The 21,896-nt window shown below is 44.7% G+C and overlaps 2 protein-coding genes and 1 non-coding gene across 3 annotated transcripts in view; 1 reads left to right on the top strand and 2 right to left on the bottom strand.

Moving 5' to 3' along the window:
- SACM1L (SAC1 like phosphatidylinositide phosphatase) overlaps positions 1–8,203 on the bottom strand; it is a 32,254-nt gene extending 24,051 nt beyond the window's left edge. The window contains exon 1 of the mRNA XM_033052151.1: positions 8,031–8,203. Within this exon, the coding sequence (XP_032908042.1) occupies positions 8,031–8,164 (134 nt within the window). The 5' untranslated portion in view covers positions 8,165–8,203. The remainder of the gene's footprint in view (positions 1–8,030) is intronic.
- A 148-nt stretch (positions 8,204–8,351) lies between these two features.
- Positions 8,352–8,424, top strand: TRNAR-ACG. Its single transcript has one exon. It is a non-coding gene; the product is annotated as a tRNA-Arg (tRNA).
- Positions 8,425–9,304: 880 nt separating this feature from the next.
- Positions 9,305–21,896, bottom strand: part of LIMD1 (LIM domain containing 1) — a 34,260-nt gene continuing 21,668 nt past the window's right edge. The window contains exons 3-8 of the mRNA XM_033066951.1: positions 20,162–20,229; positions 18,858–18,920; positions 17,419–17,549; positions 16,249–16,300; positions 15,491–15,559; positions 9,305–14,536 (exon numbers count right to left, since the gene is read on the bottom strand). Of these exons, the coding sequence (XP_032922842.1) occupies positions 14,399–14,536; positions 15,491–15,559; positions 16,249–16,300; positions 17,419–17,549; positions 18,858–18,920; positions 20,162–20,229 (521 nt within the window). The 3' untranslated portion in view covers positions 9,305–14,398. The remainder of the gene's footprint in view (positions 14,537–15,490; positions 15,560–16,248; positions 16,301–17,418; positions 17,550–18,857; positions 18,921–20,161; positions 20,230–21,896) is intronic.

The following is a 21,896-nucleotide window of genomic DNA, read 5'->3' as shown; positions in this document are numbered from 1 at the left end:
ACTTCAATGTTTATTCAACTTCTAAGCTAAACCCTGTCTCTCAGGGTGTGTTTTGACTCTCCTGAAGGATGGCAATTCCACAGCCTCACTGCAAAATTAGAGGAAAGCCAGAGGAGAACAAGTATTGAACTGAAAAAATCCACCAAACAACACAATACAACCAACTGTAAAATAGTTAAGTGTTCATCAGATAATTTAACTTAAAGGAAAATGAGTCTATGGGTCCTAAAATGAGAAACACATCTACAGTATTTCCTTTGAAAATCAGCATCCGTAAATCTTTCATGTACATATATTAAATGGTTAATCTTTGAAAATAGAAAACAGAGTAAGAAATACAAACATGCTGTTCACTGAACACTGAAGCCTTAAAACACCTACTTTGCTTTCATCACTTTTGTTTTTGATGAAGTGCACATGTGCACCCCCAGCTCTTTAGGGGAGTTTCACAGCAATAATGGGAGCTGTTTTCATGGCAAAAGAGCAAACAAGTGCACACAGATAGAACAGGGGCAAGACAAGCTTAAAGACATCTACAAGCCCTCACTTTGTTAAAGAAGCCTCAAAAAAAAAAAAAAAAAAAAGAAGGATATACTATTTAAGATGCAGTCAGAAACCTATTGCCAACTGGCAGGAAGTAGCAGGAGAAATGATTTCCACAAGAGAAAGCTGCAGCTTATCTTCCATTGGGTTAGTTGAGCACTTGTTGGGATGTCAGTTAATACACAAGATTCCAGCTAAAACAAACAGGAAGAGATTCTATGAAGTTTAATACTGGACTTGTTGTGCCATTAACACAGATGCTTATAGACTCTTACTCATCTGAGCATCTCAAACAAAGTACAGTAATTTCACGACTATAAGGCGCACCCTTTTGACTAAAATTTTCCCTTGAACCCGGAAGTGTGCCTTATAGACCGGTGCGCCTTATCTGATGTGCAAAGTTGCGAAATTTGCCAAACCGGAAGTGTGAGCTGTGAGCCATGGGGGGGAGCTGGAAGTGCCACGGTAGCCAGCTGGGGGCGGGCCCAGAGGCCCGCGACACCGCCCCTGCCAGGTGGAGGCGGACCAGGGGGCCCGCGGCACCGCCCCTCTCGGGTCCAGGCAGTCCCGGGGCCCCATGGCTGCCGGGTGAATGCCGCCCAGAGGGCCCGTGGCACCCGCCTTCCCGGGTCCAGGCAGTCCCGGGAGCCGATGGCTGCCAGGTGAATGAGGGCTAGGGGGCCTGCGGCACCCGCCTTCCCGGGTCCAGGCAGTCCTGGGAGCCCATGGCTGCCGGGTCCAGGGGGGCCTGGTGGCTCGCGGCACCGCCCCCACCGGGTGGAGGAGGGCCCGGGGGCCAATGGCTGCCGGGTTGAGGAGGGGCCTTGGCCAGCAACCGCATGGGGTGAGCTTGGGGCGGAGCCTCACTGCAAAAAAAAAAGTGTGCCTTATAGTCCGGTGCGCCTTATGGTCGTGAAATTACTGTAAGTTGAAAAAATACGTTAACTTATCAGGTTGTAAACAAAGTGTTGAGAACTATAGTTTCAGTTTTTGAATACTCTGTAAGAAGAACACAGTATGGATAAGACATCTACACTGATTGTACAGAGCACAAAAAGTATTTCCATCCATGACCAGTATTTTTAAAAGCTGCTCCTTACATTATAAAGTTCAACATGGCCATGACACTACTACAGTCTCAGAATAAAAGATTCACATTCATATTGGTTGAAGCCTGTTTTTAACCTACTAAGAAGCTTACAAATCTCAAATAGTTTTCATCTAAACAATTGTTTTCTTTACCACATGCAAGAATAACAATTTCTCCCGAAAGAACAAGAAGTCTTTTATCACAATACCCCCAAACTGAAAAGAAAACAGAGAGAAATAGGGCTGCCACTGCAAATGATGCTTGGTCTCTCAAGGTACGTCATATGCCCTGCTTTGCTAGATCAGATCCCAGCCTTTTTCTCTCTCAAATCCTAGACCACATCATTTCCTGCCTCTAACACTGCCTGTTAACAATTTTGTCATCTTCATTTCCTCTTAAACAATGCCTATTATTTAAGCAAAGCTAGAAATTTATGTTTCACATTTCTTTGAAGTCCTCCTTCCCATGGTCCTCTCTCGGACCAAATTTGGTGACAAAAGTGTCATGGAAAATGTAAGGCAAATCATCCCTGTTTTCAGCTCAATGGACCAAAAAGGACCAGCAGCTTGCAGCAGTCTGAAACAGAAATGTTGTTGACTCTTGAATGAGGGGGGAAACAGAGGTAAGAGGAAATTAAGTTAATCAATCTACAAAGTTAACAGAACTTGTACAAAATACTGAATCACCTTTAAAAACCGCCTTAAATACAGCTGTGCAACACAAACTGGAAAGCCTAAGGCCCTGCAAGATATTAAATCTGTACTTCAGAAGAAGTGGGATAATTAGTGCTCTACAAAATTTTCAACAGAAAGATGATTCACTTAGTCTTTGCTTCATTTGTGCAAGAAGTTCAACGTTTCCTAAAATAAATATAGTTGACGAAGAAACCAAGACTCAAAGCAGTTCCAGCCCAAGTGCTGATTTACGACGTTACCAATTACCAGAACTAGGTTGGTAGTCTCATTCACACTTAGATGACCTTTTCTATCATAAAATTGCTATTGTCAAGATGACTGACTCTCACTTGTCTTTCAGAAAGGAAGCTGATGAACATTGCATGCAAGAATAGGTTACAGTAATTTCACGACCATAAGGTGCACCGGACTATAAGGCGCACTCCCCGGGAGCCGGCACATTTTGCAACTTTGTAGATCAGATAAGGCGCACTGGACTATAAGGCACACCTTTTTTTTTGCAGCGAGGCTCCGCCCCCAGCTCCCCCCACACGCTTGCTGGCCGAGGCCCCGCCTCAACCCGGCAGCCATTGGCTCCCGGGCCTGCCTGTACTCGGCAGGGCCGGGCTATGCCCACCGCCGCTCTGTGCAGCATCCCCAGGGCCCCGCTGTTCCGGGAGTTCCCTGGCGCTCCGGGTGACCCAATGCCGACAGGCTTGCCCCGTGCCGCCGCTGCCCCGATTCCAGCTGCTTGCCCCATCCCCGCGCGGCAGCCGCTCCGATTCCAGCGGCTTTCGCCCACCCCGCACGGCAGCCGATCCGATTCCAGCGGCTTTCGCCCCCCCCGCGTGGCAGCCGCTGTGATTCCGGTGGCTTTCGCCCCCCCCGCACGGGGGCCATCCCGATGTTGGCGGGGAGACCCTGATGCCGGCAGGCCGGCCCCGCGCGGGGGACGCCCTGATGCCGGCGGGCCTGCCCCGCGCACGGGCCGTCGCGATGCCGGCGGGCTTGCACTTCCGGGGTGGCAAATGTCGCAACTTTGTACATCAGATAAGGCGCACCGGACTATAAGGCGCACTTCCGGTTTTGGGGAGAAATTTTAGTCAAAAGGGTGCGCCTTATAGTCGTGAAATTACTGTAATCTCTAAACGGTACTCACCAGAAAGCCTGTATTTCTATCATAAGTGTAGACAAATAGCACACATGAAAATTTTACTCATATGACAGGGAAATATTAAATAGTAAAGAAAGGATCATTCACAACTAGAAATTGCAGATTCATACTATTATTTTAATGAAACAAGGAGAGATGAAGTCCAAGTTCCAGTAATATAACAAAAATAACAATCAGGAAAGCAGTATTTTATAGAAGCCCATAGTGTCTTAGTTAAGTTTAGGATTGGTTTTCATACACCCAGCCATACTCTGTTTTTGTATAAATTTTGTATTTCACGGTGGAGTCTGCCTTCTCCTCAGCTACATTATCACTGCTGTTTAGAACAATATAAGACATGAAGAGCTCTCACCACCTTGATTCATTACCATCTTGCTTCCCTTACAACTTAACAGCATGTCAAATCTTCACAAAATTTGAGTCCTTCTATTTCCTTTCTTTTAACTAAAGGATAGCTGACCACAATTACAATGAACTATTTCTCAGTATTGCTAAAGAACAAAGGAAGCAATAAGCACAAATTTTACATTTTACATTTTTAGTATAACTCACATTACTCAAGAGAAGGAAAAGCACTGAAGAACTACAATCACCGAATTCCCATGCCAAGTATTACTGCAGGTGACTTGAATTTCATTTTGATAATCTCCAACTGAAACTATGTGGATTGATGCCAAGAGATTTCATTCCTACAATTTAAAGTTGCAGGGAAAAAGTATTGATCTCCAACACAATAGAAACATTAAAATAATCCAAAAAAGAACAAACCACTGCTTGCTTACACCAAGTGTAAAATCAGACTCATTTGCAGTTGAGATAGTATTTCCTCTGTTTGTGTATTTGTTGTGAAGTTTCACTTCCTTAATTATGTTATAAAGCAGCATTGTGTATCATACAGATGATGCACAGTTGCATCCCACATTTTAATTAGGCTGATTTTACAGATAGGAATATTCCTGTGTTCAGATACAGCATGAAAGAAGACCCAGCATGCTCTAATGGCAACGAAAGATAGTACTTCACTCAATATCACCTTAGGCCTTCTAGGCCTCAACAGTCAAACTCTTACTTCAGTAATTGATTATTCCTCCATAAATACTTAACATTGCTCTAATGCAGCAAACTCTTTGATGGCAGCCTCTGAATACTGTAATAAAGCAAGCCAAAAGCACACCCAGTACTGCACAGAGATGCATTTGGGATCTTGAACATAGCAAACTGCTCTGCAGTGAGATACAGGAAAGATGTTAGTTTATGCAGAGTCCCAACAGTATGTTAAGTAACAGAACTAACACACGGGTAGTTTCAGCACTCCAGAGATTCCAGATTTTCTAGGTGAGCAGGTGTGCTAATTATATGTCTCCCATAAATATTACTCCTCAAGCAGAAACAGCTCAAGGAATTGGAACATCTCCCATACAGCAGTAGCTGTTGCAGGGAGAAAAACCTCAGAACTTAGAAAACTAATGGAAATACCATTTAAAAACAAAACAAAAAAGGCATATATTAAAGGCTTAGCAACATAATGTCTATTTCCAGTGAAGTTTCACTCTACATGAAAATAATTTACTGCATAAGTTAATGTCTGGCTCAACCAACATCCCTGAGCTTTACCACAACAACCACTTAGATGGAGCAGTAAGAAAGAAATTTGTAGCTGTTCTTTCTGTGTTATTCAAACCAAAATGCCTTTTTAGACTTTCCCCCCAAACACACACACAAGTAGAAGGCACTGTGTTCAAGTGCAGCAGCTACCAAAGACTGACAAGTACTTTCACAAAGCATGTGAGGCAATGTAACTATGGGCAGGAGGAGCTAAATCTGAAACACAGCTAGTGTAGTGTAATGGACCCAGAGGATACTGAGAAGGCCATCAGCAAGATAAGTGATCCAAGATCACTTAAGATAAACAATCCAAGCACAAAGAAAAAAGTGCACAAACAAAAAAAATAAAGTGATTTTAACTGAGCCAGAACAACAGCCAGAATTTTCTCTATTCTGCAGACACCTTTAACAATCAGTTTGTATATATTAACATATATATTTGTATACATTAACAGGACTAGTAACTCCGCTGCCAGCTGTGGACAAAATACCTGCAACGGCTGTTTGAATTTTACAATTTATTCCTGAGGCTACCAGAAGCAGTTAAATAAAACAATGACAGAGGTGACAACTACAGATAGCAGTTTTCAGGTTCATAGTTTTCCCAAAAACTGTTGTTAACTCAGTAAGTTCTATAAACAGCACAAATGCCAGACATCAGCATTTTTACTGTTACCACCTGAACTTGGCTGATGACACTGGTCAAAGCACAAAGGGCGTGAAACACTACTTTTGATAAGGTGGAGAACATAACTGGTTTGTGTTGAGACTAGAACCAGCGGCTGGATGTAGAGAATAGGGCTCTGCAGAGCAGTGCTCCAGGGAAGCACCATACAGGGCCAGCAGACTACCCAGAAAAGGTCCATTTGCAGAATCTGACCTAACCATCTTGAATATGAGTAACCTGTTAAAAACCAAACCTAAATGCTGCCACCGATAAATCCCCAAATTGAAGTCTAGTCTGGATCTTTTGTAAGAACATTCTCCTTTGACCTTGACAATGTGGTAAGTTTGACTCATCACCCAAGTTATGGCCCTATATCTTCAAATGTTTGGTAGAAAGGCTGCAGCCATTATCACATCTTGGTGTAATAACAAGAAAAGAATATAAGTTCATTTTTCAGAACACAAAACAATTCTGTTTTTATGTTTATGAAAAAACTACATCTGAGACAGCCTTGTTCTAAAAAGATCAAAGCTTACTTTTAGACAAGATTAAACTTTGAATGAGAGAATTCTTTACTAGCCTGTGTCCAGAAAAGTGCTTTTACTTGAAAAAATTCTCAGTGAGAACAACTCTGCACTAGAAGTCACATAACTGCTACTCACACAACTCACCTTTGCTTTTCTCCAGCCAAAAAGATCACAAGATCAGCTTAAAGAAAGACAAATACTGCTAAGGTGACAAGAGGAGGGAAGGGAAAACAAAAACAAACGAACAAACAAACCAACTCCCCAAAAAACCCCCAAACAAACAAAAAAACCCCAAACACCAATTCCCCCCCCAAAAAAAACCCCACAAAAAAACCCCCAAAACCAAAAAACAAACAAACAAAAAACCCCCAAAGCTTTCTGGAAAATCTTTCAGCCATCACTGATGACCTTACTCTTTTACTCTTCAGCAATACTCCATTATCTCCAGGGTCGGTGTACCCTCACATAACTACCTAACCAAAATAAGAAGCCTGGTGACTTTGAAGCGTGTAACAGCACTATGGTGACCTCCAAAAGATCAAAAGATATGTTTGCTCTGAATCCAAAAGATGACTGTCAAATGAAATTTAACAGAGCATAAAGTACAGTTAAATCAGGCTTAAGAGTCACTTTCAGATACTGTTGCCTAAAAATGGCATCAGTAACTAAATTATGGAGTTTTCAGCTACTGTTTAGAGGTCAAGAGCCTGGGAACACCTTTAGGACACACAAAGGCACTTCACTTTTGGTTTCAGACAGTCATGAAGAGTCTCACACTCAGAGCAATATCCTCGGGAGTTTGAACCAGTCGATATGAGGGTTTATAATGGAAATGCCTCTTGCAGTGTTAACTTTGCACTGCTTTCGGTTTTGCAACTTCTGCTGCTGTATTAAAGGCAGCTAACAAAATGTGGCATACAGGTTTACAGTCTCCCCTAAAAAATTTTTGTTTTAATAAAAAATTACACTGGGTAGTTAGAAGAATTTATTCGGAAAAGTCACAACCGGCACTGCACAGGAGAGTCACGAAAGTTCAAAATCCTCAAAGTTCAGTCATCAACTAGCATCAAAATCATCACACACCCAAAAAAAAGCCCATTTGTGTCACGAAAGACGATGGACAAGCACGCCTAGGGAACCTTCTGCTGGCAAGCAGCGCTGCACACAGCCTTACACCAGTACCCGAGCCCCTACAGTAGTCAGCTACCAGCACGAAGGCAGAATCAGAATCACAGAATTGTCAAGGCTGGAACAGATCTGAGATCACCTAGTTCAACCTCCCTGCCAAGGCAGGGTCACCCAGAGCAGATGACAAAGGAACGCTTCCAGATGGGTTTGGAATGGCTCCAAAGAGGAAGCCTCCACAACCAGCAGGCAGCCCTAGCTCCTCACGCCAAGGGAAGCCTCGCAGGCACTGACCCCCTGGACACACGGGAGAGCAGCGAGACAGACACGGCAGCCGCCCGCCCGCAGCGCTGTCGGATGGACGGCGACAGGGGACCCGTGTCCGCGGCCAAAGTCCTCTCCTCCCGCCCTCCCGCACGCAGCCGCCACCTCAGGCCAAGCCTGCGGACACTCGGGTGAGCGAGGAAGGCGAGATAGGCAAAAAGGGCAGAGGACAGGACGGGAGAGAGCAGGGGACAGCAAGGAACGGGAGACCGTCACTCCACCGGCGACTCCTCCCCTTCCCTTTTCCTCCACTTCGGCAGGTGCCAGAGCCGCGTCACCCCCGTCCCAACGGGTCACTCACAGCTTCAGGCTGGCGTAGGCCGCCGCTGCCGTGGTTCCCGCCGGTGCCGCTGTCGCCATCCGTTCCCTCGGGCTGTCCCCGGCCGATCGGCTCCGCTGCGACCCGGCCGCTCCCTCCCGGCCCGACTGACGCATCCCTGGGCCGGAGCGACGGGGCCCCGCTCGGGACAAAGCTCCGCGGGCGCGCTAGCGAGCCCAGGGCGGGGCACCGCCTATGGCAGGAGGGGGCGGGGCCGGGACGGCTCGCCGGCACCACCATTGGCTGAAGCAGCGGGAGAGAATTGTGCTGAAGTGCGTGGGGGCAGGCCCTAATTTCCGAGCAGGGCCAGTGGCGCAATGGATAACGCGTCTGACTACGGATCAGAAGATTCTAGGTTCGACTCCTGGCTGGCTCGGCTGCTCTTTTTTCACCCTCTTCATACTTTTCTTTTTTAGCTCTTCTACGTCAAGCCGAGGGTGCTGCCCACAGTTCCCCCACGCTTCTGCACAGGCGCACTGTTGCTCCTTCTTGTCCTCAATGTGGGGGTCTTCAGACCTCCCAGGATTGGGTGACATTAACAGGGCTTCCTGCTCCTTACAGTCCCCAACTCGGGCACAGTTGCTGGCCACCTGGCCACCCTTGGTGACCTTGTAGGCCATGGGGCTTGGCGAGCAGTAAACCAGGGGCACCTCCTGGCCAGTTTCCCACCAGATCCAGCTCTCTGGTTGTCATGCCCCTGGTTTGGGCAGCTTCTTGCCCCAAGGAGGGAGAACTATAACTAGTTATTCCTATTTATTTGGCTCGTTTTAACTGATAGCTCCAAGCTGCTGTGGTGCTGCTTGGCCAACATCCAGTCTTTGGGTGTGAGACATCTTGTAGCTAATAGCAGGGGCACCATGCAGCTGCCTGACTCCCAGAGCCATGGGAACACTACCCAAAACCCTTTAAGGAACCCATCCCCCTCAATGCTGCAAAGGAGACTCCCATGCTGGGGTCAGAGCCTGCTGCCACATCTGGCACATGCCTCCCCAGCTCCTCAACATGGGACCTGGGCCTCCCTAGAAGGATGCCAGAGCTGGACAGCCTCCAATGGAGCTGCAACAAATACCAGCTGCCTGCAAAGGACTAGAAATTCCCAGTGAACCCCACTGAGGTGATTCTCCCCAGTCTCAGCCACTGAGATGGGGGGACAGGAGTAAGGAAGATGTTGGGAAACCATTATTTCACAGCCTAACTCCCCCCACTCTGGGCAATGACAATGGTTGTAAGTTTAGGAAAGACTTGACTCTGAGAGGTACTTAAGATACTGTCTTTAATCACTGAAATCACAACAGGCCAGTGGTTTCCTTCTGCTACTGGTCTTCGTTCTTTATAAATACTTAACAGCACAGAAGAAAAGAGGGCTGTGTTCACAGGAGGCTAAGGTTAGTTACACCAGCACAAATCCTAAAATACTCTCTCCTGGAGCCAAGCTTTGAAGGAAACATAAAATAACTAGTACCATTCAGTATTGTTGGCCAGGCTCTGGATCTGCTTCCCAGATCCAGAAAGCCAGAGCCTGGGTGTGGGTGCCTGGGTCCCTGTCTGGCCATGCTCTGCAGATCTGCTGCGTGGGGAGGAGGGCTGGTGCCGGCAGGGCTATACCAGAGCTGCACGGCATTCCTGCCTTTACAGGACTCTTTGCCTTGTATTTGCACGTGGGGACAGTTTCTTCGTCCCTGTCGTGTCTGAATGTGTTGCAGATGCATATTGCCACATCAACTTCTGGCTGCCCTGGAAGAAAGCAGGGTAAGGATTTTTATCACTCAGGAAAGCTTTGCTTCTCCTTAGGAAAAGGGCGAGTGAGCAGTTCCAAGCTCTCTGGGCTTTTTGACAGGAAAATGTCTGCCCAGTCAGCTTCAGTAAGTACAGACAGGACTACTGCAGCCAGTGAGCAGCAGGACACAGAAATGGAAAAGAAAAAGGAACGCACAAATGCTGTGCAATGATGAGAGATGCAAACTCCTTCCCAGCTTCTCCCAGTGGCACAGGCACTCCCAGGATGGGGGAAAGGGATGTGTATCTGGTCATAGCCCTTCCCTGCCTGCAGGTACTGACTCCAGGGGTACTTTCCAGTGATGAAGCCTGGGTCAACTTGTAGTTGCATTCATGCACAGAAAGTTGCTTAAAGGCATCTACAAGCACTTGGCATGGGCACAGAGGTGTGAAAGGCAGGAATGCCACAGGCACCACCTGCCATACTTCCACGTGCACAGACACAACTGCACACACCATCCAAAAGTGAGCACATAGCAAGCCGTCAAGGCCCACATAGGATTTTTTCCCCCGCAAAAAAGATAGTCTTTCTTTGGAATGGCCAGCCAGACCCATGCCAGCTCTTGGAAGCCCAGTTTTCCCCTTTCAAGGCTGCCACATCACACCTGATTGCTGATGAAACTCCATCATTTCCAGACTAAGCAGCTATTCACTTTGCAGTAAAAAGATCTATTAGAAAAAAAAAAAAAAAAGCCATTTAAACCTTGAAAGACTGGGAAAACATTTAAAAAGCCCCCAAATGAAATTCAGAAACTGAAGAGCCATAGTTCTTTTCAAATGCTCTTTACAAAAGTGTTAGAAATAGCTGTTCCCTATGTTTTAACATAAGGGCAGTTTCCCAAATTTCTTTGATCACATCCCAGGTGCTTCTTACACTTTAAATTACACAAAAATGTCTTCTGCTTCTGCAGCTGGGGCTTTCCTCCTGCTCTTATGCAAAAATCCTTATTTAACTGAGTTTTTGTATTCTAAGCAATAGAAATTTAACAGCATGATCTGAATGAAAAAATCTTTTAAGTTCTGATTCCTGAAAGCAGGCTTCAGGGAATTCACTTGAGCAACTATTTGCATGTGAGTTACTCATTAACAGCACAATGGGACTTTCAAGGGTCCCTTACTTTAAAACCAGTCAGAAGAAATTGCTGGGGCGGGGGGAATCAAAACTAACTTTTCATAGCTTCTTAATAAATTAAAAGGCAACAAAATTCATGTGAACAGCAAAACCCAATGTGTATAAGCCAGGAGATAGGTGGAATTTAGCATGTTTTTTTTTTAAATTCTTCTGCAGAGGACACAAAACCTCACACCTCCAGCTCCAAAGCTACTTTTCCCTTTGGAGAAGCTGCCGAAGGCAGGCAGGGAGGGCTTGCAGCTCCACAGATGCCTCGTGGAAGGTCAGGAGGAGGTTTCCCTGTGCAGGATGCCCCTGCCTACCCCTGTGCCAGACCCACTGTCAGGCAGCTGCAGAACTGGGGACAAGCTGGGGAAAATCGACAGGGACTCAAAAACTCACAGCCTGGGAGAAATAATACTGAACTTAAATGAATTCAAACTCCCAGAGATAGAAGCAGCGCAAGTTAGCACACACAGGGGTGCAGGGCAGTGCAGTAGATGCTTTAGCTACAAAACCACATTCTCACAGGCTCCTTTCTCAAGAGCTTCACACTGTCACTTCCAGCTCTTTCTAAATACAGGAAAGGAGAGTGTTAGCATTTAACAATTTATAGGGGACCTCAAAACTGGAAGTACGGCAGCCTTCATTTCCTTGGTGCTGAGGGATACAGGAGGGCTGACAGGAGTAAGAAGACACTGAGTGGGAGCAGAGGCCAAACTCCCTGGTGATGCAAAGAGGGCTCTCGCAAGACATCTTGCCACAAACTGCCCACTTGAGGCTTTCCATGAAGGAAAAATTGTCCTCCTCATCTGCTTCTCTCCTGCTTATTTTGAGGTTGCAGGGAAGGCTGCAAGAGTGAGAAGTTTAAACTGCAGTTTAAGAAGAAAGCATCAGTCCCATTAGTGTTTTCAGATCTTCACAAAATGAAGGCAAAAAAACGCGCACAAGGGCTTGATCTAAAAAAATCAAGAGGTAGCAAAAGCATGAACTACATAGCAGCAGGTCTTTCAGAGACAGCAACAGATGACCAAAGCTGGTTTTTCCAGCTCACTTCAAAAAACCCAGGTTCAGCCCAGGGCACAGAACCACCTGCCCAGGACTATTTGAATTATTTACCAGGGATCATGAGCTGGTGTTACTTTTCCACCTCAGCCCCTTCAGACCGTCCTAAGATCACAGTCCTTGAACACTCCCTTCCCTGCTCCAGCCTACCTGTGCTGCAGGACACAAGCTGATGGGATGCACTGGGGTGAGAGCACTATGGGATCTGCCCTGGCTGTTGTTGCTCTTGATCCATCCTGCTTGGATGCAGCACTGCTTACATTTAGTGTCAGCTCCCATACCTTTCCTAACCAGCATTTGGTGGCTAAATTTAAGGCTCTAGGAGTGCTCACATATTTGAGGTCAATTTTACCTCCTCTAAAATCACAGGTAAAACTCTCAGAAGATATATTTCACAGTGGTAAAGTGCTCTCCCTTGAGCTTTCAGTCACTCACTGAAGGAATGTACATCCCCAGAAAAAATAGTGCCATAGAGCCAAGCTACACCAAAACTCCAGATGGCTTTCAGGCAGGACCAGCCTCCAGCTCTGAGCTTCCATCCCCATCCTGAAGAGCAGTGGAAACAGGTGGAAGCACTTGCAGCTGAATGGGGCAGAGGCCTGGATGGTCAGTTGCCACCATGAAACTCCATGCCAAGCCCACCAAGCTCCTGTGGCTGGGGCAGTTTCACATTTCAGCCATGGCAAAATGATTTATTAGCACAGGCAGAGACAGACAACTTGCTGCTACCTGACACTTGTGCTGCTCCAGATGGTTACTGATTGCTGTCTGACTACATCAAGTGAAGTTCAAGCTACATCTGTGCTATTGGGTAAGAGGTTTGGTTGAACTGTAATGGGTTTTCAGCATAGGCACATTTTGGAAGTTCCAGTGTTATGGCTCAGCTAATTTATTGTTGTTTCCACACTGAAAAGGTCTTCAAGAATGTCATCCCATCCTTTGCCAGTCAGAACCAAATTTACATGTTCAGCATAGATACATGAGGATTTAACTAATTTTCCACACAAAGAAAGAGTAGTTAACATCCTCAATTGCATCTGAGGCTTTAAATTAAGAAGTCTTTGTTAAACAAAAGTACCAGTACATGATGGGCTGCGCAGCTTTGCTAGGTACAGAACATCCACTGCAGGCACACCTATCATACACGCAACACATATGAAGGGAACAGATTTCTTTGATTATAAAGTGGGGGGCAGGGGGGAGGCATGGTTAAGAAAAGAAGCAATTTGCCTTCCTGCTTTCTCAGCGGAATGTAAAGTAAGGGCCAAACTCTCTAACCCCTTGCTCAGATAAACTGTTATTATTCATAGGAGCAAATCTGTTTATGCCAACATGCTCATCTGAGTTCAGGTTGTGGAGCTCAGCTCTAAATTCCTGTGTAACAAAGCCTTCATAACAATCTCAAGTTCACTCCCCGAGCTCTAAATAAGCACCACTATGAAATGGCTTTGTGCTGGATAAACATCATGAAAAGGAATAGCCAGGCTGAGGGCTGAGCTGTGAGGACAAAGTGTAAAACTCAGGCAACTGTCTGTGTATGGAGAGCTTTCTTCCAAAGCATGCTCTGTAAGCAAGAATGAGGGTGGAGTTCCCCAATGTCCACACTTTCAGCATCCCGACCTTTCCTTTCCAAGTATGATCCACTGTTCAGACTCTGACAAAGCAGACTGGCCCCTATGTGTCATGCTGACACACAAGCCTGGGCCCCAAGTCCTTGCATTAGCTTAGCCTAGCTTGTTCCAGTTTTTCATTCTGTTTGAAATGAGATGTTGGCCTCCAATTGCCAGACAGCATTGCCTGGTTTGTGCTTGGAGAGTTGGTGCTTTTACAGGCAGACATGACACTGGAGTTCAGGGCATTAAACCAAAAGGTCTGAGAGTGCTATTTTGCACAGACCCTTCTTTTCCAAAAGAATTAATAAACACAGAGAGTGTCTAAAAAGCTGGTACTAATAGGTTGACATCCTTCAGGGAAGCTGATGAAATGTGCTTTCAGGAAACAGACTGACAGATGTCCCCGGCAAGCAGGCAAACCAGCCTCTGCCTTTTTAATTGTGCATGGCACAATCTGAGTTCACAGGCACAAGAGCAAATTGTGCTTTCACTGAAGAATCTTCTAAAATTAGCCCAGAGGAATCTCCAGGAGGCAGAAAAAGGCACATAAAAATAAACTGATTGGTTTAGGTAACATGCCACATTCTTGGTCAAGTAGACATAGTTTGATGCAGCTGAAACCCACAAACATACAAACTTGGTGAATCCAGCAAAAATCTCTCATTTCCTTTGACAGGAACATTGCTGACTGGTGAAAAACACACAAAGGAAATCAGCTGAAGGTGAGGAGAGGGAGATCATGTAGCAAGTCTTCTGTCCTGGCTTTCCAACGCTGGCCATGCTGACTAGTAGTGGTGCTGGTAGGCAGCTGCTGGGGTTGTGCCATTCTCTATGTGTTTCAGGTGACAGGAGTGACAAAGCAAATGTTCATCCAGTGGGTAACAGCGATGTCCGTCTTCGTCGTTCAGTTCCATCCCACAGTCCTGCAAAGAGAGGCCATGCAAATTATTAGAACTTGTGTCCAGTGTCAGCTGGGGTCTGGCTTCCCAGGAAAGTGATTTTGTGACAAGGACAGAAGACACCCAGCCAACAGCTCCTTCCTAATAGGTCCAGCATATACCACAAGAAGAAAAACATTTGATATAGGCATTTTGATGGGCAGCCTTGTACAAATTTGTTTAAAGCAGTTTTATTGAATAGGCTTTATCTTGTGGTAAGGTGCAACCCTCTGTATTTTAAACACACTCGTGTCTCCTTACACTGTCAGGTAAGAGATACCTCTTCACATTATATCAGTCGTCCTGATGTGAAATCAGCTTGTGAAGTCAGGGTCTCTTTTCACTGCATTATAAGCACAGTGAGAAAAGACAACTATTAATTTTAATTGTCAATGCAGAAGCTTTCTGAGAAGCCCTGCACAGAGACTAAATAGTTTTTAAGAGCTGGCATCTCCTGGAATTTTTTCTTGTGCAGCCATATCCTTTCTCCAGCCCCAAAGAAACATTCATTTCCCATGAGAGTGAAGGTAACTTACACCCCACAGGATCAGTCACCACTTACGCATTTTTCAACAATCTGACCTGGAAATCAGATACACTGATGTGATGTGGAGCTTGAGGCTTCTAAAAGGAAGCAATAGACCTTACTAAGTCACCACACTTCCTGCATTAACGAATAAACTGCCAAGTTTGGAAAGCAATAATTAACCTGTTACCTGTAACTTTATGGATAGCAAATGAAATTAGAACTGAAACACATTGCTGCAAAAACTTTTGTCCTCAGTCTGGAAATTTCTCAGTTGACAGAAAGGGTCTCACACTGCAAGGTTTGAATTTCTCAGCTACTGCCACTGTAAGGCAGGAGATTTATTTCAATCTTAAAAATAATAGCAGTTATGACTATTAAGCACCCACTCCCTGAGAAAGCTGCTGACCTACCTCGCAATGATAACATTCCACATGGTAATCCTTGTCCATGGACACAACCCGAATGGTCTCATCAGACCCCTGTGAGCATTTGAGCAAAGCAGAAATTACAAAGGATTACAGCAGGATCAAACATGTACACTCTGTAGATTGCTTCCTGCAACAAAATGAATATTGAGGAAATACATTTGGGCAGCTGGTTGGAGACCACAAATAAATCTTGCCACTTGCAGTTATTTTTACACTAAAGCTTCATCACTGACTGACTGCAGATATCCTCTAAAATGTGACAGCAGAAATGTAAAGATGTTCCCTGTTTAACAGTAATATCTATCAGAAATCACAAATTAATGACTTGGTAATTTCAATAGCTTACATTTTTCAGCATTTAAAATTAATTTTGCCCAAGATTCATCTCCTCCAAGTATTAAAACGAGTTAGTCTCAAGTGGTGACACAGAGAACATTCATGAGTTCCACCAGCATCTATTGACAAAATGGAAAATTCTCCTGAACGTAAAACTAGCAGCAGCATAATCCTGCAGGAGATGAAAAAAGCAGCCTGGCCAAGGAAGAATAAGTTTCATAACTGAACAAAAGAAGTCACATCTCAAGAACAGTGCATGAGCTTAGACCAAATGGTTCCACTCCAGAGGGAGCAACCATCTCTCCCTATCCACAAGCACATTCGTCTTGACATGTGGTCAAGCATGAAAGAGAGAAAGGCCTGACACTCCTCCTCCGAGGGGATATGGAATAAAAGGCTCTCACCTCAGAGGGCAGAATGGGAAGTCCACACGCTGCACACTTCGGAGCTAAAACTCTGGAAGAGCAATGAGAAATTGAAGGCAAGTCATGGATCAACATAAAAAGAGAGGCCTATATGTTCTCAGTGATAACATGAAAAGCTGCAGCTGTAAATCACTTACGCACAGGAAAGCTTTGCATCCTGAGATCATGAATTAATTTTTACTTTAAGTAATACTTGGCACATGTTGCTCAATCAGGCAAAAAGAGACTTTATATTTTACACTTAGTGCCAGAAAAAATACAAAATTCCCCTATAAAATTCTTGGCAGTACTGAGAGATTTGGAAAAGAAAATGAGGAGGAACTGAGCAGGACTGCCCCCAGAAAAATACATTAAAAAATGTGGCAGCCTCTGGGCAGGAAACTTGAGAAAATACCACATGACTGCACAGCTTCTTAAGACCTTATAACACAATAATTAATTAAATTAAACTGCAAGGAAATATTAATTACTTCAGAATAACAATGGCATACAAGGGCACTAATCTTGGCAACAGGATTGTAACAACTCTAGCCTTGGCACAACACAGAAGAGTTCCAAGGGCTGCCTGCGCAACACTTAATATTCTCCCTGCTCAGAAAATGGAGCAAGGACCAAAGTAAACCAAAAGGACACACAAAATGTGTGTAGCTCTAATACCATAACTAGCAGCCAAGAGCACGGCCATTTTATTTTACAGTCTAAATAAGTGATTTTTAAAGTGGATTTATCAGTTGTTTAATTTAGAACTGGGTAAAAGTTTGGCTTTGCAGGTTCAGTGGCAATTCTTTAAAAGTCAAATTCAGCCCTTCAACTACTCAAAAACAAAATCAAATTGATTTTCATAGACATTCACAGGCTTACCTTAAAGCAGACTAATTTTGTACATCACTGAACACTTCAGGAGCACTATTTTTCACTCTCTTTGCTTTGCAGAAGGGGCAGTTGATGCCCAGAGGTTATTTGACTTCATCAGAGTTACACAGAAGTCAACAGCTGGATAAGAGGAAAGAGGAGGAATTTCTAGAGTCTAGCCCCATCCTCAAAATTCTAACCGTGTCCCTATTTCACTAATCTGCATTCCTAACTAGCTGAAAAGATAAATTAGAGGTTTGCAGCTTGGAACATCCCTGCTGTTTATTTCGCCCTTACTTGTGGTAATCTCTGACACAGTAGATTTTGTTTTCAGAGTCTACAGTGAATGGCACACCGTCCAGACACTCGTTGCAGATGACACATCGGAAGCAGCCTGGATGATATGATTTTCCTAGAGCCTGCAGGATCTGCAACAGAGCAAATGAAAGGAAGAATGCGCATGAAGAGCCAATAAAGGTGAAAACAGTAAACACACAGCTTTACACCAGATAATGCCACATATTCATCAGCAGGGCTGCATCTTGTCTCCCGACTCATGTGAAAAATCAGTTAACAAGGATGGAAAAGGTAGCTGGAATCAATATATAGCATCTGGCTCTAGAGATATTAATTATTAGCATGGGTAAGAAAAAAATTTAGAGACTCGGTCAAGGTATTTAGCATGACAAAGGATAGAAGTGACAGAATTTAAAGGAAAGAAAGTAATTTCTGAAGTCAACAAGTAGAGAATACTTAGCAAGATTACAAGGCAAGATGTACCAGCTGAACAATGGAAATACACTTTTATATTCTCTATGAGAAGTTGAAACTAGTATTATTGCTAGGTTTTCATAATTCCTTAGATATTGAAGGGCTTTGTACTCGCTCGCCTGGCTTTCTAATTAGCACAGAGTATGGAAAATGTGTTGAACTCAACAGCTGCAATTCACTACCTGGAATACCATGGTCCATCAGTAGAAGGATCAGACTTCTGAGTAGGAAACGGCTTCCAATCGTAATGTTTACCAGTGCAAGCAAGCAAACAAAGATAATTAATGATAAGCATTAGAAAATGATGGGAGGTATGCTGTGAACCAGAAATTACTAATTTCTTTGCCTCAGCCGCAGTCTTATACCACCAGCTATACCGGTCTCCCTCTGAACGTCCTATAACTGGATGCTGACTCCCTGAGTGTCCCCCACCCCATGCACATGTGGAATGGATGGTACCCACTGTGGGCTAGTCTTGCTTCACAGATCTGAACTAAGGTCTGGATCACACACTCTGGGTAAAACCTGCTCCCCAGAGTATCAGTACCCACAAAAAATGACAAGGAAGTGACTTAATCCAGAAGACATATGGAAAGCCACAGCTTTGCTGCAGGAAAGAGAGGTTGAGAGAGCTGTACTGATGCCTCACAGCAAGGGAACACTGCAGGGCCACAGGATTACAAATACACTGTCCAGAGAAGTCCATAAAGCGGTGGAAGACGTGGAGGCTCTGCTTTTCAACACCCTGAAAACAGGCAGAGCAGTGTCTCTGCAACATGTACAGTACGGTACTCACTTCCTTGAAAAAATCGACCAAAGGCTCAGTGGATTTTCCTTCTACCAGTCTTGCACTAGGGAAACTACCAGATGATAACAGACAGCATTGGATATGAATATATTTTGCTTTTGATGCATTCTTCTAAAAAGCTGTGGGAGTTTTTTCTCCTAAAGCAATTATCACTTACCATGTCCATTATCAAATGACCACAAATGAAGCACCTGTCAGCAGACTGCTGGAAACCAGAATACTGCAAAAACAAAAAAAAAATTAATTTAAAATTTCACAAGGCCACTCAAGCATAAACAACAGTGTACTTTGTGGAGTATTTCTTGCATATTTGTTATTGGTCCTTTTTCTGTACTCCTTACACAGAAAAGTTAAACTTCCCAATGTCTTTTTCATTATATAAAGGTGTGGACATATGATATTCTATGTACACCTTTGACTTCCCAGTTTCAGAAGGAGTAGAAGTTCCTGTAACTTCCAAGTCCAAAATTTAACTTACAGTATAAAAATAAATACCATATATGCACATGCACAAGACTTACTTACATGCTTATACATGCCACATGAATCTACAAGACAAGAATCTACTTGTGTTTATCACCTATTTATGTCATAATATCTGTATATATAAGCCTGAAAAGCCAAATTTTTCTTTGGTTACATAGTTATAATTCTGTTGAAACTTCTCTGAGGTCAGTGGTACTGTTCCAGTTCCGTTAGGACAGCAATCAAGTCTGGCCCAGGACAACTGTTTTGCTGGTTTTGCTGAGATCTATTGGTAAGGAACAGTCTGTCATGTCCATGACATGCACCTTGGGCACAGCACATCATCTGTCTGAATAAAGGAAATGCAAACTTGGAAAATGGAATATTTTAGGTGCATTTAATCCTTTTATATTCATCCTATGTAGAACATACCAAGGAGAACAAAGAAGATGAACTTACTCTAACAGAAATTCAGGATTCACCAATAAGTAAACAAACACAACTTTTTCAAGTCTCAAGGAAGGCTTAATTTACTGGGACTCAGGGACGGTTGGTGTATGGATTTTTATCTGCACCAGCCAAGGAGAGGACTGTGGGGTTGCTTCATGCTTAGGTATACTCACAAAGAATGCATTGAGGGCAACAGAAAGCTATCCATTAAGATATCCATTAGGTGAAAAAGGAAATTCACCCATTCATTCTTCTGTTGCTGTTCATCTCACTCCTGCCTCCTCAGAAGGAGCCATCACAACAGGTTATGGCTTCAGCTAGAGGTCTGTGCCACAAAACCAAGGCCTCTCACTCCACGACCTCCAGCACCACATATGGGCAGCCACCATGGCTGGGGCTGGGCAAGGGAAAATGCTGGAGCAGAAGGGCCAGGCAGGATGCTGGACCAGAAGTGTGTGACACACAGGTAAAGCTGACAGGCAGAAAGGCTGTGAGTCTGCTGGCAACACTGACATGTCTCATTACAAGGGTCAACTGGGTGCTTACCAGGAAGTCTTCTTCACAAAACACCTTTCCATTGACAAAATAAAAGGCTTTTCCTCTCAGCTTTCGACCTAAGGAAAAAACCACAGAGATAAGAAAAAGATCAGCAGAGAGCAAGGAGAAAATGTGATCAAAACCTGGCTGCTGAGAAGCAAACAACAATGAAGACGTCCAAGGACAGATGTCACATAGCTGGAAAAGAGCATCTAACCCCAGCATGGGTCTTCCCAGACTCTAGCCCGCCAAACCCTCTTCTACTGGTGGTTGCTGATGAATCCCAATTAGTAGATCTGGACAAAAGTCCCAACCACCTCCTGGCAGACTACCACATGCTGTAACTCTGGGAGAGTGAGGGAGGATACACTGACTGATGCTGGAAAACACCCCAGGAAAGGAGTAAGGAGGAAAGAAGAAAGGGCATACATATAGTGACCTGCACTTGACTTAATTATTCAAAATGTCACGACCTTGCTGTTTTGCTATGAGCAGCAGCTGCCAGACAAGGTACTGTAATACCTGAGCACTCACTCTGCCCCAGCAGAGCACTCAACAGGCTTCTCTGCTACCTACCAGCACATTTGTTACTGCAGCTGCAAACAAAAAGCTTTGAAACTATTAAAAAAATTTTTTATGAAATTCAAATGTTGTAATCAAGACAAGACGACAAAGTTTTTCCAATAAAGGATTCTACATATGGAGAAGATTTGTATTTACTGTAGCTTTCATGTTTATGCCTCATTCACCGTCTGTTTTCAGTTCCATGTAATCATGGCAATGTTTGCTCACACTGCCATCACTCTTAAACACCCTGCCTTCCCCCAAGAAAAAAGGTTTTGTTTGTTTATAAAAAGCTGCTCCTACCTCTTTGCAGTCTAGTTTCTCTATTGAGCCTAGGGTTTGAAATGCAAGCCTGTCAGTGGAATGGTTCTGCACTGGAGCCCCAAGTGTGTGCCAGGAGACAGTGCCCAGGGCAGGGGGAACAGCACTGCCTGGGCACAGCTGGAGCAGGACCTGCTGCAGGCTGGTTTTGGATACCTGTCAGGCACTGCTGGAAGGAAGTAGGGTCTGAGACACTGGGGCCCAGAAGTCTCCTGCTTGACATGCTGAATGTGGCCAGTATCGGCCTTCAGCGAAGAACCACGCTGGCTGCAAGGCTTTAGGGAAAGGAGGAAGCAAAACAAAGCCACTTCAAGAAACAAGTGTAAAGGCTCCTGTGTACGCCAGAGGGCACCTCCAGGCTGGGAAACAACTGCTTACTCATTTCTTCCCTGCTGCTTTCAGCTTCTCTCTGCCCACTTCCGGGATGGACTGCTCCCAGTGTCTCTTCGAGGTGAGGAAGCACTTTCTCATCTTACAATTGGGAAGGCAAGATGCAGGAAAAGCTCACTTCCCCAGGCTGCACTGGGAAATGACCCAGTGGAGCACCTTGCAAAATTGAGATGCTCCAAGAAAGCTCCAAAGTTTTGCCAGTGAATTGAGCCAGACCAGCATTTCATTAGCAGCCCTTAGTGCCCTATCCAGGTCTCAGGCAGCAGGGCAGGTGGAAGACAGGGCACTGTGTTTCCTCAAGGAACAAGCCCTGGTTTGCATGTGCAGGAACTTCGTGGTTAAACTGTGGGCATTGCACAACTCCGTGTTTACCGGACCAGTGCAGGAGCCAAAAGCATATGGCCCTGTCATAGTCACCATCCCCCATTCTCTACTAATCCTTGCTAGGGATAACCATGTAACCTGAAGG

This window comes from Catharus ustulatus, chromosome 1 (assembly GCF_009819885.2).
Source record: "Catharus ustulatus isolate bCatUst1 chromosome 1, bCatUst1.pri.v2, whole genome shotgun sequence".
NCBI classification, from domain to species: Eukaryota; Metazoa; Chordata; class Aves; order Passeriformes; family Turdidae; genus Catharus; species Catharus ustulatus.
This window is presented reverse-complemented; position numbering and strand designations above follow the sequence as displayed.